This window comes from Podarcis raffonei, chromosome 13, assembly GCF_027172205.1.
Source record: "Podarcis raffonei isolate rPodRaf1 chromosome 13, rPodRaf1.pri, whole genome shotgun sequence".
Taxonomy (NCBI): Eukaryota; Metazoa; Chordata; class Lepidosauria; order Squamata; family Lacertidae; genus Podarcis; species Podarcis raffonei.
The window spans coordinates 18,431,124-18,452,094 of record NC_070614.1 but is presented as its reverse complement, the minus strand read 5'-3'; the positions used below and the strand labels follow the sequence as shown (position 1 = coordinate 18,452,094).

The window sequence follows — 20,971 nt, the reverse complement described above, 5'->3', positions numbered from 1 at the left end:
AGCTCAGGGGGTTGGAAAGCATTTTCACCCCAGGGGGCCGCATTTCCTCATGGGCAACCTCCCAGGGTCCATGTGGGTGGAAGCGAAAGTGGGCGGGACAACAGATGCACCTCTTAACCTCTGTACAGTGAAGCTTTCTACATACACCCACACACCATCTAGGCAAGCAAGTGAGATCATCACAGTTTAGGACAGGGGTCAGCAAACTTTTTCAGCAGGGGGCTGGTCCACTGTCCCTCAGACCTTGTGAGGGGGCGGACTATATTTGGGGGGGGGGAATTCCTGTGCCCCACAAATAACCCAGAGATGCATTTCAAATAAAAGGACACATTCTACTCATGTAAAAACACTCTGATTCCCGGACTGTCCACAGGCCAGATTTAGAAAGCGATTGGGCCGGTTCCAGCCCCCGGGCCTTAGTTTGTCTACCCATGGTTTAGGCATACATTTCAGCCAGGAAAAAGCAGCAAAGGAGGGTGCAGGGCCAGGCCGTTAAGGGGTGTGTGTCCTGAACCTCAGGCCCAAAGGAGGGCTTGTGGGAATGGTGGTCCAACCACACCAGAGTGATCAGTTCTAGTGCTTTATTAAAAGAAAAGTGCAGACATAACAGCAAAGCAGCCTACCAGGTCTCCCAGCCTTTGCAGATGTGGAACAGCAAGGAGATGGCTTGTTCACGCCCGAGGAAACGTTCATGCATTCTTTACTCACAAAGCAGCATATGTCTCTTTGGGCAGACCTTCCTATTGTTTCACCAACCTGACAAGATGAGGGCCTAGGTGGCAAATACCCAAACCTTACAGATAGCTCCCCTTTCTGGGCTCAGAAATTCATAGATAAGGATAACACCAAAGCAAGCCAGTTAACCTATATATCAAAGCAAGGGAATATGTAGAAGCTCATTGCTATAACACAATACCAATTACTGGTGGGGTTATCTTGACTACCAAGATGGCATTAAGCACAGCTTTCAGAACATTTCACCTTTGGTTCAACACAGTGTGGCCTGGGGAGACTCCCCAAGAGCCAGATAGAAAGGCCTGAAGGGAACCTCCGCCCCAGGCCTGAGGTTTCCAGCATTGTCTTAGCTTAGACACATAGCAGAGACACTACTCTCTGCTATGTGCTAAAGTTCCTCTGCTTCCCAGACATGGCAGTTGGGAAGAAAAGGGTCTCCTCTGAACAAGGGGGTATTTCCGATTCACTGACCTGCTGTCAGCTGAGCCTTAAGCCCTTAGACAGCAGGAGGTAGGCTAGGGTTGACCGGCTGCATGTCAGAAGAGATCAGCACCAGTGGAAAGGGTGGTGTGGGGAAGCCCTGGGTGCTAGAAGCCAAAACAGAAGGAAGACCTTGGATACCTGCCTGCCCATAACCAACCCTCCGTGGTCCATTGCAGGTTCGTGTGCAAGAACAACGGAGTGCTCTTTGAGAACCAGCTGCTTCAGATCGGGGTGAAATCGGAGTTCCGGCAGAACCTGGGTGAGTGGGGTTTGGGACAGTGGGCAGAATGGTGACCAGCTCCCCCAAGCTGCATATTAGGAAGCTGGTCTTTGCATTTCATTGGCCTTACTTCAAGGAGATGCTCCTCACATCAGCTTCCTTGATGGGCTCCCCACCTCTCTAAACTAATTTTTAATCCTTTCCCTTCAACTCCTTTTGCATGTTGACACTTACTAGATTTTTGCTTGTGGGGCACTAGGTGCCCAAGTCTCTGACAAATTGCGGTACTTGGATTTTGGGAATCCTGTAATCTAAGCATTTGCTTGTATCGATTGATTGATTGGTTGATTGGTTGATTGGTTGGTTGTAATGTAAGTGTTGCCTTTTGCTGGAGACAAAGGGAGGCACACAGTTTCTCCTGTTGGTTCTAGTGAGACTTGCTTCCAGGGGACAGTCGGTGAATGTTTTTTCATGTGAAGCTGCCCTGTGTTCTGTTTTGGAGGAAGAAGCCAGGGTGTAAAGATATTTATCAGCTATAAAAGTTAATAAATAAATCTCCCCCTGCCAAAATCAGAGAGGGTTGCGTGCTGTCGTGTCTGCACAAGTGTCTCTTAAGGAGAAGATTGGAAGAGACAGTTTGTGCTGGTTATGGACCTTTTGGCTAAACTTGTTGGTGTGGGGGGAGAGACAGGAAACCTGTGGCTCTCCAGCTGTTGTTGGACTCCAGCTCCCATCAGCCCCTGCTAGCATGGATGGTAGGTAGGAACGATGGGATCTGCAGTCCAGCAACATCTGGAGGACCACAGATTCTCCATGCTTGGTGTCGAGGGGCCCTGAGCTGGTGTTGTGAGCAGCCAAGGTGATATGCTGAGCAGCTCCACATTTTTTTTTTAAACATCTTCTCTCCAGGCCGGATGTATCTCTTCTACGGGAACAAAACGTCCATCCAGTTCCAGAGCTTTACCCCTACAGTCAGCTACCCAGGAGATCTGCAGAGCCATATCCTTTTGTAAACGTCTACTGGGGGTGGGGGGATGCGGGTGGCGCTGTGGGTTAAAGCACAGAGCCTAGGACTTGCCAATCAGAAGGTGGGCGGTTCAAATCCTCGCGGCGGGGTGAGCTCCCGTTGCTCAGTCCCTGCTCCTGCCAACCTAGTAGTTCGAAAGCACATCAAAGTGCAAGTAGATAAATAGGTACCGCTCCGGCAGGAAGGTAAACGGCATTTCCGTGCGCTGCTCTGGTTCGCCAGAAGCGGCTTAGTCATGCTGGCCACATGACCCAGAAGCTATCTGTGGACAAACACCGGCTCCCTCGGCCTGAAAGCGAGATAAACGCAGCAACCCCAGAGTCGGCCACGACTGGACCTAATGGTCAGGGGTCCCTTTACCTTTACCTTTACTGGGGGCGGGGGCATCTCAGAGTAGACTTGCGGCACTAGAGGCTTTCTTTCCCTTTGCTCCTCGGGGAGGATAACACTTCGTTTCCTTAGCACCGCTCACAGCTCAACATCCAGACAAAAGCAGTGGAGCCTCTGGTGGAGGGAGGCGCTCAAGTGCAGCAGGTCCTGAACATCGAGTGCCTGAGCGACTTCACAGAGGCGCCCCTCATCAACATAAAATTCCGGTACTGTAGTCCACAGTATCCCTCTGGGAGCTGAATGCCAGCTTGTTGGCATGACTTCCACTTTCGCTCTCGCTCTCTCTTGCACACACAAGGCGCAAGCCAGCAGGCTTCCCTCTTCACTCGTCAAAAATGATTGATCTGATGAACAGGGTCATTTGCTTTCCTATCCATCCCCTGCCCTGGATAGGGAGGTTTAAGCTTTTCAGTCCTCTCCAGCGTTGTGGCTCATCTCAATTCCCTCCCCGCTTCCCCTTTTTGTCGCCAACTTGAGGGGATCTTGGGGCGCCATGGGTACCCGGAAGAGAGGGGCTGTTGCAATGGGATGGATGGAGAAGTGGCTGTGGCTGGGGCAGCCTGCGTGACCAGCCGCGTCTCTGCACCGGAGCAGGGAATGAGGACGCAGAACGGTTCTGTAATGGTTTGAAAAGTGCATGAAATGTTTCTAGTCCTCAGTGTTGCAGAGAAATTCTGTACATGAGCAGAGCTGAGTGAGATCCATGTCATAGTTCCGGTAGTTGCCGTTTGCATGGTTAGTCCTTACCCTGTTATTCCCTCTGTTTGTAAGAGTGTAAGAAGAGCCTGATGAATGAGGCCAATAGCCCTTCTGTTCCATCTTCCTTTTCTTACAGTGGCCAACCAGATGACGGGGAAGGAAACTGCAAGCAGGAGCTAAGTATAAGAGCACTTGCTCCTCCTGCAGTCTCCTGCAGCTGGCATTCAGAAGGATATTGCCTCTAACTGTGAAGACAGAGCGTAGCCATCATCACCAGTAGCCACTGACAGACCTTTTCCCTCTCCAGTTTTCCTATGAACGTCAGACCTCCAGCAATTGCTGTGTTTCATAACTGGCAGTTAGGAGATCCTGTGCTCAGTGGATTTGGGGAATCAGCCATGTTCCAGCCGATCCTCTTGAAGTGCAGGGTCAGCTGTGCTATGGGGAGTTCAGTGTCTCTTCCCGCCCCCCCCCATGCCCCCTTTCATGGGTCTCTCTCCTCCATGTTTCTGCCAGGTACGGTGGGACGCTGCAGAACCTCACACTCAAACTGCCCGTAACGGTCAACAAATTTTTCCAGGCAACAGAGATGCAATCACAAGATTTCTTCCAGCGCTGGAAACAGCTCAGCCTGTAAGTAGGGGGATATATAGTACGAGTTTTGAGAAATGTTATTGGTGGAGCTGCTTTTAATATCAGAAGTTGGGTTTACCAGCACCTGTTTATGTGTTTGAGGGAGCAACTCAGAAAACTTCCTCAGTAAGACTTAACATATTTCCCATCATTTGTGCTTTCTCCCCCTCCCTGTGTTTGCTTAGTCCATCCCAGGAACCTTCTCCTTTCTTGAGCCGCTTGGTATAGCCTTAAAGTCTCTTTAGGTGACTGTCAGTGTGCAGCAGTTGTCCTCTTTACCAAATTTATGTTCAGGAGAGACTGTAGCCCAGTGGAACAGCACCTGCCTTGCGTGCAGAAGGTCCTAGCTTCAATCCTGGGTGCCTCAAGATAGGGCTGGAGAATAATGCCTGCCTGAATCCTTGGAAAGGCACTGCCAGCCAGAGTAGACAATATTGAGCTAGCTGGACCAATGGTCTGATTCAGTATAAGACAGTTTCCTGTGTCCATAAATGGCACAAGATTTTTACTTCCAGATGAACTACTATAAATTGTGTTCGCTGAGCCCGTATTTTATACAGTCTGTATATGATGTTTGTTTGTTAATGTGAGGTGTGATATGCCTAATAAAGGATTTTGAATTTAAACTACTATTGGGGGGGGTGGCAACCCAGCCATTCTGCCACCACCACCACAAGTGCTTGGAGGAGTGAAAGTTTGTGCCAATCCCTATCCCTGCGATGGGATCAGTTAACCAGCTAATGTGTACTTGGCCAAGTCTTATCAGGTGGGCATGACCCTGTGAGCTGGACTGTTTTGTGCTGATGAGACTTGCTCAGTAGAAGTGCTGGCCCTCCTTCAAGAACCTATAGCAAAAACTTCCCTTTAGATTAAGAGCAGCAGCGTTGCAAGCAGAGGCTGAGGTTTTTAGCAAGCTAGTCAAAAGCCGTGTGAATTGGATTGCTTTAACTGAGTCTTTTGTTCATACAATTGCATGCTGCTGCCTATGCAGTTTCTCTCCTTAGTGTAAAGCTTTCTGGAGTGACTGTTGGTTAGATCCTGCTTGTGGCATCTTCCTTTCCTTCCATATCACCTGAAATCAGTGAGTCTCAAAAGATGAGCAGTTTGAGAGATCTACCCCACTTCTCCTGGCCTACTTGAGAGATCAGTGCTTGAAATTCCCTTTGCCAACCTGGTGCTACCTTCCAGCTGTGTTGGATTGCAACCCCCCATTAGCTCCAGCCAGCACAATGGGCTGATGGGAGTTGTAGTTCAGCAACTTCTGGAGGGCTCCATAGGCTTCCCAAGCCATGTTTCTGGGAAGGTGCATCTTTTGGGACCTGAGCAAGGATTATGAGCAGCAAAACAGCTCAGCTGTACTTGATGGCAAAGGGTGGTTTAGAACATGTAGTACTGCATAATACGGCCTAGATACTGTTGCACCATGAACATTTCTATTGGTTATCAAACAACCTGCCTAGAAGAGGTGCCCAGAACTCTCCTGCAAGGCCCAAGGGCTTTTGCTTGTACCTGGGGACTTATTTTTGCCTTGCTCGGGGGCGCATATTTTTAAATTGCCACAGTGACTCAGCAGATGCAACATCCAGTGAATGGTTGAGGCACAACTAGGTTGTGTGGCAGGTTGATGAGGAAGAGAAAGGTTTGCGCTGTCACTGATCTGATGCTATCCCATCCCAAATCCTCCTGCAGGCCGCAGCAGGAAGCCCAGAAGATATTCAAGGCAAACCACCCCATGGATTCCGAAGTCACCAAGGCCAAGGTGAGCACGCTCACGTGTTTGCGTTCACCGTGGGAAGCGTGGAAAATTAAGGTTTGGGCAAATAAACATGAAACGCAAATGTTCTTTGGAATAGGTAAAGGTACCCCTGCCCGTACGGGCCAGTCTTGACAGACTCTGGGGTTGTGCGCCCATCTCACTCAAGAGGCCGGGGGCCAGCGCTGTCTGCAGACACTTCCGGGTCATGTGGCCAGCGTGACAAGCTGCATCTGGCAAGCCAGCGCAGCACATGGAACGCCGTTTACCTTCCCGCTAGTAAGCGGTCCCTATTTATCTACTTGCACCCGGGGGTGCTTTCGAACTGCTAGGTTGGCAGGCGCTGGGACCGAGCGACAGGAGCGCACCCCGCCGCGGGGATTCGAACTGCCGACCTTTCGATCGGCAAGTCCTAGGCGCTGAGGCTTTAACCCACAGCGCCACCCGCGTCCCTTGTTCTTTGGAATAGTGACAGATAAATAGGCATGGAGATCAGGGTCAGTAGACGGGGTATAAAATATCCAGGTTTCCCATTCCTTGGTATCCAACAAAGAGTGCTTTTGCACCTGTGTTGCCGAGACTGAAATCTGGCAGGTGGATGTAGAGCTAGAGACCACATGAGCTGTACTGCTGGCTAGGATGCCAGCATCTTCCTACCCCATTTTGTTCCCTCGCCTTGTACATCTTTCCCCTCGACTGCCTTCCCCACGGCAGCCAAGCAGAGGAGCCCAACTAAGCTCCATTCCCTTCCTTCCACAGCTGCTAGGTTTCGGCAGCGCGCTCTTGGAGAAGGTGGATCCAAACCCCGATAACTACGTAGGAGCTGGGATCATCCAGACGAAGGCGCTGCAGGTGGGATGCTTGCTGCGGCTGGAGCCCAACGCCCAGGCACAGGTGAGGAGGCAAGAGCTCCGGGATGCTTGAGCTCTGGGAGCAGAGTGGAAAGGAGGATACTGCAGTGGGAGAGAATTGGCAGTTGGGACTCCTGGGTTGCCCAAAGAGGGAAGGAGCGGGGAGAAGTTGAAAGCTCTGCTGCCCCAAGAGTGCTTTCTGAAGCCAGGCTTAAAGGCTGAATTGGCTTGACTGTTTACCTGCCTACGTTTCCCTGCAGATGTACCGGCTGACCCTGCGCACCAGCAAGGAGTCCGTTTCGAAGCACCTTTGCGAGCTGCTCTCTCAGCAGTTCTGAGACATTGGCCGCACCAGAGGAGGCGGGGAGGGCGGGCTGCACCGGGGAGAGGGGAGGCTGTTCCTGCACACTTGGCCGCCTACACCTGCCCCCTCCCACCTCCCTCCAAACCAGGGGCCTCCGGAAAGACTGTACTGCTCCCTTGCCTGTTGTTGTGATGACCTCTGTGTTCTCATTGCCTAGCCCGGGCCAGCACCAAGGAATACAAAGCAAGGTGGGCGGGGTGGGGAGCAGAAATGGGGTCCCTGGCGTGGACAAAGTAGAATTGGGACGGTGGGGAGGGGGGGATGATTTGCGTGGGGGGTAGGGCATCCTTCTGGGAGTCATCTTCCCCTTGCCCGGAGGGTGGCCCCCTGGAAGAAAGCCAAGACCTCTCCCATCCATCCCATCTGCCTGTCCCTTCCAACTCGGGGTGAGGCTGAGATTGGTGGTCTTAATCCCCACCCCTACCCCCACGATATTGGCCGGCATTTTTGGGTTTTGTTTACAATCCTCGCCCCCTTCTCCCCCCCAGACAAGGCCTTTCTGTGGGGGAGGTTAACTCCCCCCGCTTTCCCCTGAGCTGGCTGTGGGGGGGGTTGGGGGAGAAGAATGGGGTGCGTGTGGGTTTTTTGTGGGGAGGGAACTGCTCGTAGGGGGGTTGTTTTTGTGTTTTCTTTGCCTTGTGTATTTCCCCGGGGTGGGGTGGGCGTTCTTCCTTTCCTTTGTCATGGACCATTCCAGTGTTACAGTTGCGTGTGTTTTTGTGGGGAAGTAACCATAAGTCGAGAGCCTCCCCCCCTTCTCTCGCCTCCTAGAAGGAAAAACTGCACGAAGGTGGGGAGGGCTGTGAGGAAGAGATGCCTAATCAACTCCTCTCCCGACTCGCCTCAACCCCACCCTTCCCTCCTGGAGACTCTGGAATGCTGCCCTCTGTGCATTTTGGAAAAGCGGGGAGGGAAGGTTCAGTTCATGCTCTTCTGGGGGTGTCCCAGCTTCCATGCCGGCCCGGGCTCCATGTTACTCTGCTGTGTAGGTGTTATCTAGCGCATCTTAGTTTTATCTGGGTTTTGAATGCCTGTATCTATCTCCATGTGACTCTTAATAAAGCCGTGAGGGCGGGGGAGAGCCAGGATCAAGCCAGGCTGGGTCACCCCCACACCGCTGACTGACTCGTTGTGTGCTGCTTTTTAATATGTGGATAAATGGCAGGGCGGGAGGGTGTCCCCAACCCGCTGGAGCAGAGGTAGCCATGACTGTGCGAGACAGAATCTGGTATTTCTTCCATGCGGGCATCTAGCTGTGGTGATGCGAGGGCTGCTTTGTCTTCACAGCTGGAACCCACTATGTTTCTGGTGGGGGTGGTTTGCCCCGACGCCCGCAGAAGAGGGGGTTCAGCTGTATGGAATTGGTAGGCCGAGAAGCGGTCGAAACACTTTGCGGCCGAAGTGCAACAATTCCGTTACGTCAATGGCACAAAGACACACAGAGTGTGCTTTTTGCTGGGGCTAGAATGCAGGGATGCTTTCTAGGGTACCCCAGCCGTGGGACTGAAGGCAAGACTTTATAAAAAGAGGGAGGAGGCCACTTCTTCCTCAGAAGCACAATGCATTTACCTTTGTAATCTCTCACCTTCCTGCAAAGCCTAAAAGCAGTGGAGAATGGAGGGGGCTAATTAAAGATTAGGAGACCATGTTCGCTTCCCTAAGATATACCATTTCTGGTGAGTGTTGAAATCTGTAACAAGCCCCTCCCTTAATTCTGTGGTGTGAATAAATTATGCAGATCACCTGCATAAACGTATCTGATGTGCAAGCCTCTTATTTTGGTTACCAATTTAGAGTCTTCGTGGGACTAGGGAAAATGCTAGAGTTGGAGGAAAGACATTGCAAACAAAGTGAAGAGCCTCATCATTTGTCCAAGGGTGTTTTAGAGGGATTGGCCATCAAAGCTCTGCAAGCCAAGACTAGAAACCTGCATTTAAAATATTGGAATAGATTAAAAATAAATAAATCCTGAGCAAAATACTAATTTAATTATGCTTCTACTGAATTAAAAATGGAGACAAACCATCTGGATCGGAGAAAGAGCTTTTCCCCAGCAAGCATCCTTGAAATTCAACTCCTCAGAATTTCAGCCACCATTTTGTTACCCACAACTGAATTCCAAGAAATTACAGCTGAAAGGCAGCAATTTTATGGGCCATATAAGTGACAAATGCAGATCAGTGGATGTCAACTAAACAGCTCTGTTCCCAAGATACATTTTTCCACTAGAGCCGTCTGTCTCTATCTTAACTACCTACTTACCAAAGTAACACAAATTTGTGTGGCTCAATTCATAGATTTTCAGAGTGTCTTCTTAACGACTTAAGAAAAAACAAGGAGCCTAGTCTTCATACAAACCCAAATTATATTGCAAGGTGGCTCATTAACAGCCTGATCAATGAAGCCCTGCCTAGAATTTAGTATTTATGTATTACTTTAGAGGCAAATGTTGTTTGATTCCAATTCCTGCCATCCCTGATTATTTGCCTGGAGCTGATGTCCAAGATTTGGAGAAGCACAGATTAGCCTGCCCTGCTTTTACAGTGTTCAAAGTGCCCCATAACCATCATTTCACTAATACGCACAATAGACTTGTAATAGAGGTCAAGCAGTTATGTTGATTGAGGCTAAGGAATCAGTACTTGCTTAATGACAGGCAAGATTTGGGGATTTCCAGTTCAGTCATGGCCATCAGCACATCAACTCAGAGAGAGAGAGAGAGAGAGAGAGAGAGAGAGAGAGAGAGAGAGAGAGAGAGAGAGAGAGACAATCGGAAGATGCTGCACTGCTGCAGGAAAGAGCTATTCCTACCGGAAAGGGTGAAATCAGGAAAGAAAAGTATGGGAAATAAATAGAAGCAAAGAAATTACAGCCGCAGCAAAAGCACAGTGCTATAAATACCACACTGAAAGCTGGCAACACCAATTTCAGTCATTATCGAACCATCCCATGGTGCTGTAACACTCAGCATGCGACAGACTAGACACAGTGGCTGTCCTGAGGTGTGCTTAATTGGATAGAAAGCACCATTTCAGCACCCTACCTCTGCCACAGGTTAAGTTCAAAAAAATCCATCTCAACTCTCCCCAGAATCAGGTACAAACAAATTTTATGGATGCAGCATTTGAACTGATATGCCTTCCAGCAGAGACTGGTTTATTAGGGCACTGCCCCACCTGTCTGCCTTCTTACGCCAACCATTCCAGGGTGAAGTATTTGCTATCAGCTTCCTCCTCAGTTTCACTATTGCCCTTGTGGAATTCAGTGAGGAGAATGGGAGACACAACTAGAATTTACTTGGCTGCCCCTGATATTGGTCTTCCTGCCAGCCCCGCCAGCCACACTGATGCCTTAATACAAACATGTCTAGACAATGGTGGCTTTCCATTTTTTCCTCCCAAGAGTAAGGAACAGATATGCAAGACCTAAACTGGTACTCATCGCCATTGCTAACCCAGCAGCCTCTCACTTCCATAAAGAGCAGGGAGTGAGTGGATTAACTCTTCTCTGCAGAATCTCTCCTGCTCCCCACCCCCCAAATCCAGGCTGGTCCAATGCAGTGTAATCACAGCTTTCATGGGAGGTCCAAGGGCTCTGTCTCAGTGCCCACATCTCATCTTGGGAGTCCAGTAGGGAACATCCCCTCAGAAGGCTGAGTCCTCAGCTGTGAGGGTCTGGAGGGTGCTGGTTGCCAGAGACCGCAGAGCAAAGGTAGGCACATCTGGCTTCACAATCAGGAATAGCTGGTGTCGCTTCCCATGGATGGCATAGGCCTTGTACGTAGAGTAGACCAGGTAACAGTGCTGAGGACAGTGGGAGAAACCAGCCTGGAACTCCTCCTGCAGAGGGACTGAGGAAAGGACAACACATATTTCAAAAAGGGGAAAAGAGAGGAACCAAATAATTATCGCCCAGTCAGTCTGACATCAATACCAGGGAAGATTCTGGAGCAGATCATTAAACAAACAGTCTGTGAGCACCTTGAAAGGAATGCTGTGATCACCAATAGTCAGCATGGATTTCTGAAAAATAAGTCATGTCAGACTAACCTGATCTCGTTTTTTGACAGAATTACAAGCCTGGTAGATGAAGGGAACGCAGTGGATGTAGCCTACTTTGATTTCAGCAAGGCATTCGACAAGGTGCCCCATGATATTCTTGTAAAGAAGCTGGTAAAATGCGGTCTTGACTATGCTACCACTCAGTGGATTTGTAACTGGCTGACTGACCGAACCCAAAGGGTGCTCATCAATGGTTCCTCTTCATCCTGGAGAAGAGTGACTAGTGGGGTACCACAGGGTTCTGTCTTGGGCCCGGTCTTATTCAACATCTTTATCAACGACTTGGATGATGGACTCAAGGGCATCCTGATCAAATTTGCAGATGACACCAAACTGGGAGGGGTGGCTAACACCCCAGAGGACAGGATCACACTTCAAAACGACCTTGACAGATTAGAGAACTGGGCCAAAACAAACAAGATTAACTTTAACAGGGAGAAATGTAAAGTATTGCACTTGGGCAAAAAAAAATGAGAGGCACAAATACAAGATGGGCGACACCTGGCTTGGGAGCAGTACATTTGAAAAGGATCTAGGAGTCTTGGTTGACCACAAACTTGACGTGAGCTAACAGTGTGACGCGGCAGCTAAAATTCTGGGCTGCATCAATAGGAGTATAGCATCTAGATCAAGGGAAGTAACAGTGCTACTGTATTCTGCTCTGGTCAGACCTCACCTGGAGTACTGTGTCCAGTTCTGGGCACCACAGTTCAAGAAGGACACTGACAAACTGGAACGTGTCCAGAGGAGGGCAACCAAAATGGTCAAAGGCCTGGAAACGATGCCTTATGAGGAACGGCTAAGGGAGCTGGGCATGTTTAGCCTGGAGAAGAGGAGGTTAAGGGGTGATATGATAGCCATGTTCAAATATATAAAAGGATGTCATATAGAGGAGGGAGAAAGGTTGTTTTCTGCTGCTCCAGAGAAGCGGACACGGAGCAATGGATCCAAACTACAAGAAAGAAGATTCCACCTAAACATTAGGAAGAACTTCCTGACAGTAAGAGCTGTTCGACAGTGGAATTTGCTGCCAAGGAGTGTGGTGGAGTCTCCTTCTTTGGAGGTCTTTAAGCAGAGGCTTGACAACCATATGTCAGGAGTGCTCTGATGGTGTTTCCTGCTTGGCAGGGGGTTGGACTCGATGGCCCTTGTGGTCTATTCCAACTCTATGATTCTATTCTATGATTCTAAATATCAAGATCCACAGGCTACAACAGAGGCTGGAGGGCAAGTTTGGCCCCACATGCAGAATAGTAATTTTTAATAATAATTTATTTATACCCCACCCATCTGGCTGGGTTTCCCCAGCCACTCTGGGTGGTTCCCAACAGAATATTAAAAACACGACAAAACACCAAACATTAAAAACTAAACAGGGCTGCCTTCAGATGTCTTCTGAAAATAAGATAGTTGTTTATTTCCTTGACATCTAATGGGACGGCATTCCACAGGGCGGGCACCACTACCAAGAAGGCCCTCTGCCTGGTTCCCTGTAACCTCACTTCTAGCTGGGAGGGAACAACCAGAAGGCCCTCGGTGCTGGACCTCAGTGTCCGGGCTGAAAGATGGGGGTGGAGACGCTCCTTCAGGTATACTGGGCTGAGGCTGTTTAGGGCTTTAAAGGTCAGCACCAACACACTGAATTGTGCCCGGACACGTACTGGGAGCCAATGTAGGTCTTTCAGGACTGGTGTTCTATGGTCTTGGCGGCCACTCCCAGTCACCAGTCTAGCTGCCACATTCTGAATTAGTTGTAGCTTCCTGGTCACCTTCAAACATAGCCCCATGTAGAGCACATTGCAGTAATCCAAGCAGGAAATAACTAGAGCATGTACCACTCTGGCAAGACAGTCTGTGGGCAGGTAGGGTCTCAGCCTGCATACCAGATGGAGCTGGTAGACAGCTGCCCTGGACACAGAATTGACCTGCACCTTCATGGACAGCTGTGAGTCCAAAATGACTCCCAGGCTGTGCATCTGCCACCAGGGAATGTCAGCCTTGGTTACAGAAAAAAAGGAGGGGAACTAACTTTAAGCCTTTGAAGCTACAGTAAAAAAAAAAATTACTTGGAAAAGGCCCCTATAGCCTCGCTCAGTCACCAGGAAGTTCCACCTGTCACAAGAACCTGAATTTTGCATAATAATAAAATGTTCCAACATGCAAATACTTGCCACAACTTGAGATGTCACGGAAGAACTTTTTGATTCACAGGACAAAAGGGATAAAGAATCAAGAACTCACCTGCACTCTCTTCGAACTTCTCACAGGGGAAGTACAAGGAGACAGTGAGGGAATAGAAGGAGCGAAGGGCAGAGAGGCGATTTTTCAGGGGCATCTCAGATCCTGTAAAAGTGGGGAAAGATACATATTTAAATGCTCTGTTGAGAGAGAAAGGGCTGGGCTCTCTCCGGCCTTCCCCAGCGCAATGCAGCTTGAGCCATACCTTCAGCTGAAGTGCCCTGAGGCTGCACGGTGAAGAGGCTTTTCCTCTGATCTTGGTTGATCAGCAACAGCCTGTAGGAGATGAGATTGTGAACAACACTTGGGTTATAATGGGGCCAGGGGAAACGCTGGCAAGGCTGGCAGTATGATTTTCAAAAGGATGGAACAAACATGAAGCCAGCCCCTACAGGGGTTCAGATCCTCAAAAGCGCTCTCTTCTTCCAGAAGACTCACCCCAGGATCCCAGGGGCAAGAGCGATGCCAGGAGGCAGGCACCGAGGAGGGGCTCTGGCACTTGCCTTCAGAAGATCCAGCAGCGGCTGCCAAAATCGCTTCACTAACTATAGGAAGAAAGAGAAAGGGCTTGGTAGCACCACTCAGTTCCAGTTCTCAAGGAAAATCCCAAAGCCTACTTTCTTCCTATTAATAATAATAATAATAATAATATATTTATACCCCACCCTCCCCAGCCAAAACTGGGCTCAGAGCAGCTAACATCAAATATATGACACATTACCATAAAATCAAGCAATCAATTAAAAAACATCCTACATCCTAAAATCAACTCAGAATTAAAGTGAAATCCAATCAGATGGCAGCCTGCAAAATAGGGATGAGGGCATTAAATGCTCATCAGGCCTAACTGTATATATTGATCTTATATGAGCCTGTGAGAAAGGTTGGGGGGCCGCTTTCATGCAATTTCTTATAAGGAGGGAGGGGGAGTCAGACTGGACCCCAGTCAAAGGTCTGGCGGAATAGCTGTCTTGCAGGCCCTGCGGAAAGATGTTAAATCCCACAGGGTCCTGGTCTCGTGTGACAGAGCATTCCACCAGGCCGGGGCCACAGCCGAAAAGGCCTTGACCCTGGTCTAATTTCCTTGACTTCCGGGACCTCCAAGATGTTATTATTTGGGGATCGTAAGGTCCTCCATGGGGCATACCAGGAGATGCTGCCCCATGCAGACCAGCAGAAGTGAGAGGATGGCAACCAATGGGTGGGTCAGCCCTTTGCAAGGGGAAGGGCAAAAAACTGAATTTCTCGTTCTTGCCTAAAGGGAATGGCCAGGAAACAGATAGCACAGTCCGTAGAGCTATATGGCACTCTTAATCTCAGGGTTGTGGGTTCGAGCCTCATGTTGGGCAAAAGACCCCTGCACTGCAGGGGGTTGGACTAGATGACCCTCGTGGACCCGCCCAACTCTACCATACTATGATCCCATGAGTCCAAGTTGCTTCGCTTCCAAGGTCTGTCTCTCACCTCATCAGCCAAGAACTGTAAGGAGGGCTTAGGCCCACACAGCAGCAGCACCTCCAAACCAGGCACGAGCTGGAGGGTCAAGAAGCGGTGGGGGACCTGTTGGGAGTGAGGGAAACGGAGAATCAGAAAGCTACACTCCTCTACTGGCTCCTCCCTGAATCGCCAGCCAGCTCACCATGGGGCTTCCATGAGGAAGGTAAACAGGCAGATCGCGGGAGGTGTGAGGGGGCAGCGAGCGCACCAGCCACACCAGCAGCATGGCCTCCGAGGCTGCCAGCTGCCACCACTGCTCTGTTGCACACAGCACATGACCGCCCACAAGCAAGCTGCCAAACCGCGACTCTGCTGCAGAGGCAAAGACTTCCAGGCACTCCTGAATCGGGAAAGAGCAAAGCAAGACAGAGAATGAAAGAACAGCCACAACGGATTAGACCAAAGTTCCATCTGATCTGATTCAGCATCCTGTTCTCATCTAGGGGAAACCCATTAAGTGCACAACAGCACACTTCCCATGAGCGATTCCCAGTAAATGTTATTGAGAGACATACAGCCACTGATATCTACAACTAATCCAGAATGCAGCAGCTAGACTGGTGACTGGGAGTGGCTTCCAAGACCATCTAACACCAGTCCTGAAAAACCTACATTGGCTCCCAGTACACTTCCAAGCACAATTCAAAGTGCTGGTGCTGACATTTAAAGCCCTAAACGGCCTCAGCCCAGTATAGCTGAAGGAGCAGCTCCACCCCCAACGTTCAGCCCAAGAACAAGCCAGTCTCACCTGCAGTATTGCCCTGGAGGGCACCACTGTGCATTCCACACACTGGGTCAGGTCAGCACTGCATTTGCCAGGCTCCAGGAAACTGTCAATCAATTTGTAACATGCCTAAATTGGGGGAGGAGGAGGGAGATTAAGTATTTAAGCTACCAGGGATAAAAACTGACTTCCAAACACATGGAATAGGTAATGAAATCCATTTTTAAAATATTTGAGTGATAAATGTGTAATGTGTGAAAGAAAAAGAAATCTGCAGGTAAGAATTCAGGCTTTGCCTAGTTTTTCACTAGGTCCACCTATTAGAGGCAGGGCAAGACAGATTACCGTATTTTTTGTCCTATAGGGCACACCGGCCCATAGGGCGCACCTAGTTTTTTGGAGGGGAAATAAAGAGAAAAATTTTTTATTTCCCCCCCAGGTGCTGCTCAGCTGCGCTCCCCGGATTTCGGGCTGCAGGCTGCTATCCGCAAGCCTTGGGAGCCCGGCGGGAATTCCCGCTGGGCTCCCAAGGCTTGCGGATAGCTTCCTGAAGCCTGGAGAGCGAGAGGGTTCGGTGCACACCAACGCCTCTCGCTCTCCAGGCTTCAGCGAAAGCCTGCATTCGCCCCATAGGATGCACACACATTTCCCCTTCATTTTTGGAGGAGAAAAAGTGCGTCCTATAGGGCGAAATAGTGATGTATGGAAGTGAGAGCTGGACCATAAAGAAGGCTGATCGCCGAAGAATTGATGCTTTTGAATTATGGTGCTCTTGAGAGTCCCAAGGACTGCAAGAAGATCAAACGCATCCATTCTTAAGGAAATTAGCCCTGAATGCTCACTGGAAGGACAGATCGTGAAGCTGAGGCTCCAATACTTTGGCCACCTCATGAGACTCCCTGGAAAAGACCCTGATGTTGGGAAAGATGAAGGGCACAAGGAGAAGGGGACGACAGAGGATGAGATGGTTGGACAGTGTTCTCGAAGCTACAAACATGAGTCTGACCAAACTGCGGGAGGCAGTGGAAGACAGGAGTGCCTGGCGTGCTCTGGTCCATGGGGTCACGAAGAGTCGGACACGACTAAACAACAACAACACAGGGCGAAAAATACGGTAAGTACAAGGGAAGAAGCAGGGTGCCTTTGAGCATATGCTAAACCCAGGAATCTGCAACCAGAACAAGAACCAAGTTGTTCCATGAAAAAATCCACTACTGGTTCCACCCATTCTGAAGTATTTTTCATCAACATCATTTGGAGGGAAGAGCTTTTTAGTTGTTACAATTGATACAGCAACCTCCAAGTCGCTAGCCGTCCTCAAGTCAGGCATTACCTTCAGGTCTTTTTTGAGACGTTCAATGTTGCGTGCATTCACCAGCTCCTCCAAGCCCAACACCAGCACCTGTAGTAAAACACACAATTGCCTCCTAAAGATCCTCTGGTCATTCCTCCTGCTTAAAGATTCTTAGAAAAAGATCCTCTGGTTATCCCTTCTGCCAAAGAGGGTATGTACCACCTTGCCATAGAGAAGCACAGCACTCAGTTCCTGCATAAGCCAAGCAGGTTTCTAGACACAGCTTGATATGCATGTGCTCAAGTGGATCACAAGATGTGGCAACAGAACACCTGTGTATTTTAGGAGCCAAAACTCTTGACTTCTCTGGCCTCAAATGTATACGTTACGCCTTCAGATTAGCTTATCTAGAAATAACCCCCTGCAAGTCTCCTCTCCACACCTAAGGGTGCCCTGGAAGTGGTGCCCACCCTCCAGGTTCCAAATTTGCATTCTCTGCCATTCTTTCTACAAATGCAAAAGGGTGGTTAAGGTGTGCTATGGTTAACTAATGCACAATTAGCAATCAAACTGCACAAAAGGCTTAGCAGGTAGGACAGGTAAGCAGCTGGGAAATGAGAGTTCTTGGGAAGATTTTAGGGGAGACAAACTTTCCTTTTCCATATCTTACTGAAATAGACCATTTCCTGTAAGACACCAGACTGGGCTTGTGGGTTTTTTTGCTATTCTCCATCAGCCTTCATCAACCTGGTGCCCTCCAGATGTTTTGTATTACAATCAGCCCCAGCCAGCACAAGGAGCTGTAGTCTAAAATATCTGGAGGAAGCCAGTTTACTGAAGTTTTCTCTAAATCAGCAGCAGTAGCTCTAGGCACACATCACAACTAAGATATCTTGGCTGAAGAGGATCAGTACGCTATGAAGTTTATATAACTATTTAACAAACACACACAAACACTAGAAAGCACAGTTGCTTAAAACTGAATGCCACTCAACTGAGACAGCTGCTCCCTTTGGAATTATGTACCATTCCAATGCACTGGCTCGCCTCCCACTTTCCTGTTACAGACTAAGGCTGAAATGACATTCCACCACCTTTGACTGCTCACCATGGCACTGAAGACATTTTCAAGGAGTCTTCCAAGGCTGAAGTCACTGGCACCTTCATCTGAGGACAGGACAATGAGGGTGATGCTGGGAACACCAAACACAAAAATGTTAAGGATATAAATATAGACAGGAAATCTACAGGAACTCTTCACCTTAAATGCCACCATGTTCAACAGAGATGCAGCCTACAAACAGCTGTCTACAACCATGATGGCTAGCAACTTGATTTGGTTTGCCATCACAAAAGAAGATGTGAAAAACTTGAGTGAACCCTATAAAGCAATATTGTATTTATGTGGTAGCCTGCTAGCCATGGATGGCAAGGCACTGTGTGCAGGAAAGTGAAAAGGCTGATAGAGGAAGGAGGACAAGCATAGTAACACAGCCCACTTTCCTTCCTCTGACAGCCGCAACTGACTAGGAAAAAATTATGTAAGTTAGCAACTGTTGCCCCTAATTTACTAGGTATCTGCTGCTACATTGGAAAAAAAATGATCATTAGGGCTGAAAAGCCTAATGAAAAGAAGCTTGTGTGTGTTTCTGCTCAACTCTTTAGTATTTTTGTGTTAAAGGGACGCGGGTGGCGCTGTGGGTAAAACCTCAGTGCCTAGGACTTGCCGATTGTATGGTCGGCGGTTCGAATCCCCGCGGCGGGGTGAGCTCCCGTCTTTCGGTCCCAGCTCCTGCCAACCTAGCAGTTCGAAAGCACCCCTAAGTGCAAGTAGATAAATAGGTACCGCTTTATAGCGGGAAGGTAAACGGCGTTTCCGTGTGCTGCGCTGGTGCTGGCTCGCCAGAGCAGCTTCGTCACGCTGGCCACGTGACCCGGAAGTGTCTCCGGACAGCGCTGGCCCCCGGCCTCTTAAGTGAGATGGGTGCACAACCCTAGAGTCGGACATGACTGGCCCGTACGGGCAGGGGTACCTTTACCTTTATTTTTGTGTTACATTTTAGAACAGAGTTTTGCAACCATGAAAGCAAGAATGAAATACAGTTATTAGGGCTTGAAGAAGGCCCCCTTGGATTAAATAAAATATATAAGAAGGCTGCACAGGTCTTATGAGACATTACAAATGAGAGGGATTTGTCCCTCTGCCCCCGCTGCTCCTGCTAGATTGAAATTCCTGCCCTCTGCTGAAGCAAAATGCACCCCTCTTACCGCAACGAACCCTGACGAAGGCATGGAACCTCACCTGTTATGAAACACTTTCCACACCACTCGAGTATTCTCTGTACAGGCAGCTGTCAGCATGACATCCAGGTTGGAGCCAAACATATGAACCCCATTCAGGGAGCCAATCACAGAGAATGGAAGCTGTGGGATAAAGGTAAGCTTTAGTATTCTATATATTAATATGCAAAGCTGTTATATACTGAGTCAGACTCCTAATTTTCCCCATTCAGACTGACAGTAGCAATTCAAAGTCAGTGTGGAGGCTTATTTTTTTGCCCTGCTAACGGAAGAGGTTTTAAATCAGCTTTTGCTAACCTGGTGCCCTGCAGCTGTTTTGGACTCCAACTTCTGTCACCCCCACCAGCCAGTGGTAGCCAGGGCTGATGGGAATTGTAGTCCAAGGCAGCTGCAGTTTGGTGAAAGCTGCTTTAACTTTATCATGTTTTTAATCTGTTATGTAATCTTTGTATGTGAATTGCTCCTCTCTGATTTTAAGCTGCCTTGATACTTTTTTTGTAGAAGGCAAAGAGCAAATAATACCATATCGGATCATTCAGTATTGACTGATAATGACCCCTGCAAGATATCGGGCAGAGAGAGACAGAGAGGTCTTTCCCAGGCCAGCCAACTGAAATTAGCTGCAGATTGTCAAGGGTTGTAGCAGGAACCACCTTCAAGGCATGTTGCTTTACTGCTGAAAAATGGATCTTCTGTACAAACCTATGAAGTTGCTATGTCATACTACTGGGCCACATACTCCAAGGCGCTCTACTTTGACTGACAGCATCTTTTCAGGCATTGCTCTTTCCCAAAGGTAATTCCATACACAAAGTATATGCTGTACCCACAAAGAATCGTAGAACTGTAGAGTGGGAAGGGACCATGAGGGCCAGCTGGTTCAACACCCTGCAATGCAGGAATCTTTTGCCCCAAAGGGGTCTTGAACCCATGACTTTGAAATTAAGAGTTTCCTGCTCTACTGACTGAGCTCTCTTTGATGAACCGCCCTGAGATCTTGTGATGAAGGGTGGTATATAAATCTAATACAGTGGTACCTCGGGTTAAGTACTTTATTTGTTCCGGAGCTCCGTTCTTAACCTGAAACTGTTCTTAACCTGAAGCACCACTTTAGCTAATGGGGACTCCTGCTGCTGCCGCGCCGCCAGAGCACGATTTCTGTTCTCATCCTGAAGCAAAGTTCTTAACCTGAAGCACTATTTCTGGGTTAGCGGAGTCTGTAACATGAAGCGTATGTAACCCGAGGTACCACTGTAAATAAAAACAAGGGCGCAGCGGGGTGGGAGCAGAGGCCACAACCCCCCACCTGCTGCTTGGAAGAGCCACCTCGGCTCCTGCAATACAAAGGCACTCCGCTGCTGGCCGTGAGGCACAGCAAAGTCACGGAACCTCCTGCTTCGTCCCACATCTTGGGGGCTCCTCCGCTCGCTCTTCTCCGTCAGAGGCTCTGCGCAAAGGAAGAAACAGCCCCCTGGTCACCGCCGACGCCCCGTCAGGTCTCCCCGCCGCTCTTTCCGCTCCTCCAGCACGACCACATCAGCCGCCATCTTGGGGAGCCCGCTGCACGCTGGGGCGCGAGCGACGCCGTCGCCGTGGCAACAGGCGCCTCTCAGTGATTGGCTCGTTCGCTCCCCTTCCCTTCCCACGCCACGCCCCCTCTCTATTTCCATTCGGTCCTCCTGGGACACGGGGGCGGGAGGC

At 49.3% G+C, this 20,971-nt stretch overlaps 2 protein-coding genes across 8 annotated transcripts in view; one reads left to right on the top strand and one right to left on the bottom strand.

Annotated features, from left to right (window-relative positions):
* Positions 1-8,911, top strand: part of AP2A1 (adaptor related protein complex 2 subunit alpha 1) — a 37,671-nt gene extending 28,760 nt beyond the window's left edge. For all 7 annotated transcript variants that reach the window (XM_053362513.1, XM_053362510.1, XM_053362508.1 and 4 more), the window contains 7 exons: positions 1,395-1,477; positions 2,348-2,438; positions 2,939-3,061; positions 4,071-4,187; positions 5,877-5,946; positions 6,700-6,834; positions 7,052-8,911. In XM_053362513.1, the coding sequence (XP_053218488.1) occupies positions 1,395-1,477; positions 2,348-2,438; positions 2,939-3,061; positions 4,071-4,187; positions 5,877-5,946; positions 6,700-6,834; positions 7,052-7,129 (697 nt within the window). In that variant the 3' untranslated portion in view covers positions 7,130-8,911. The remainder of the gene's footprint in view (positions 1-1,394; positions 1,478-2,347; positions 2,439-2,938; positions 3,062-4,070; positions 4,188-5,876; positions 5,947-6,699; positions 6,835-7,051) is intronic.
* A 1,336-nt stretch (positions 8,912-10,247) lies between these two features.
* Positions 10,248-20,845, bottom strand: FUZ (fuzzy planar cell polarity protein). The gene is made up of 11 exons (XM_053362535.1): positions 20,577-20,845; positions 19,272-19,393; positions 18,078-18,162; positions 17,009-17,077; positions 15,700-15,804; positions 15,094-15,291; positions 14,919-15,014; positions 13,893-13,999; positions 13,660-13,730; positions 13,458-13,559; positions 10,248-11,005 (listed from the first exon to the last, which is right to left on the bottom strand). The coding sequence occupies exons 1-11, from the start codon at positions 20,676-20,678 to the stop codon at positions 10,800-10,802; spliced, it is 1,263 nt and encodes a 420-aa protein (XP_053218510.1). The 5' UTR covers positions 20,679-20,845; the 3' UTR covers positions 10,248-10,799.
* Between the last annotated feature and the right edge of the window lie 126 nt (positions 20,846-20,971).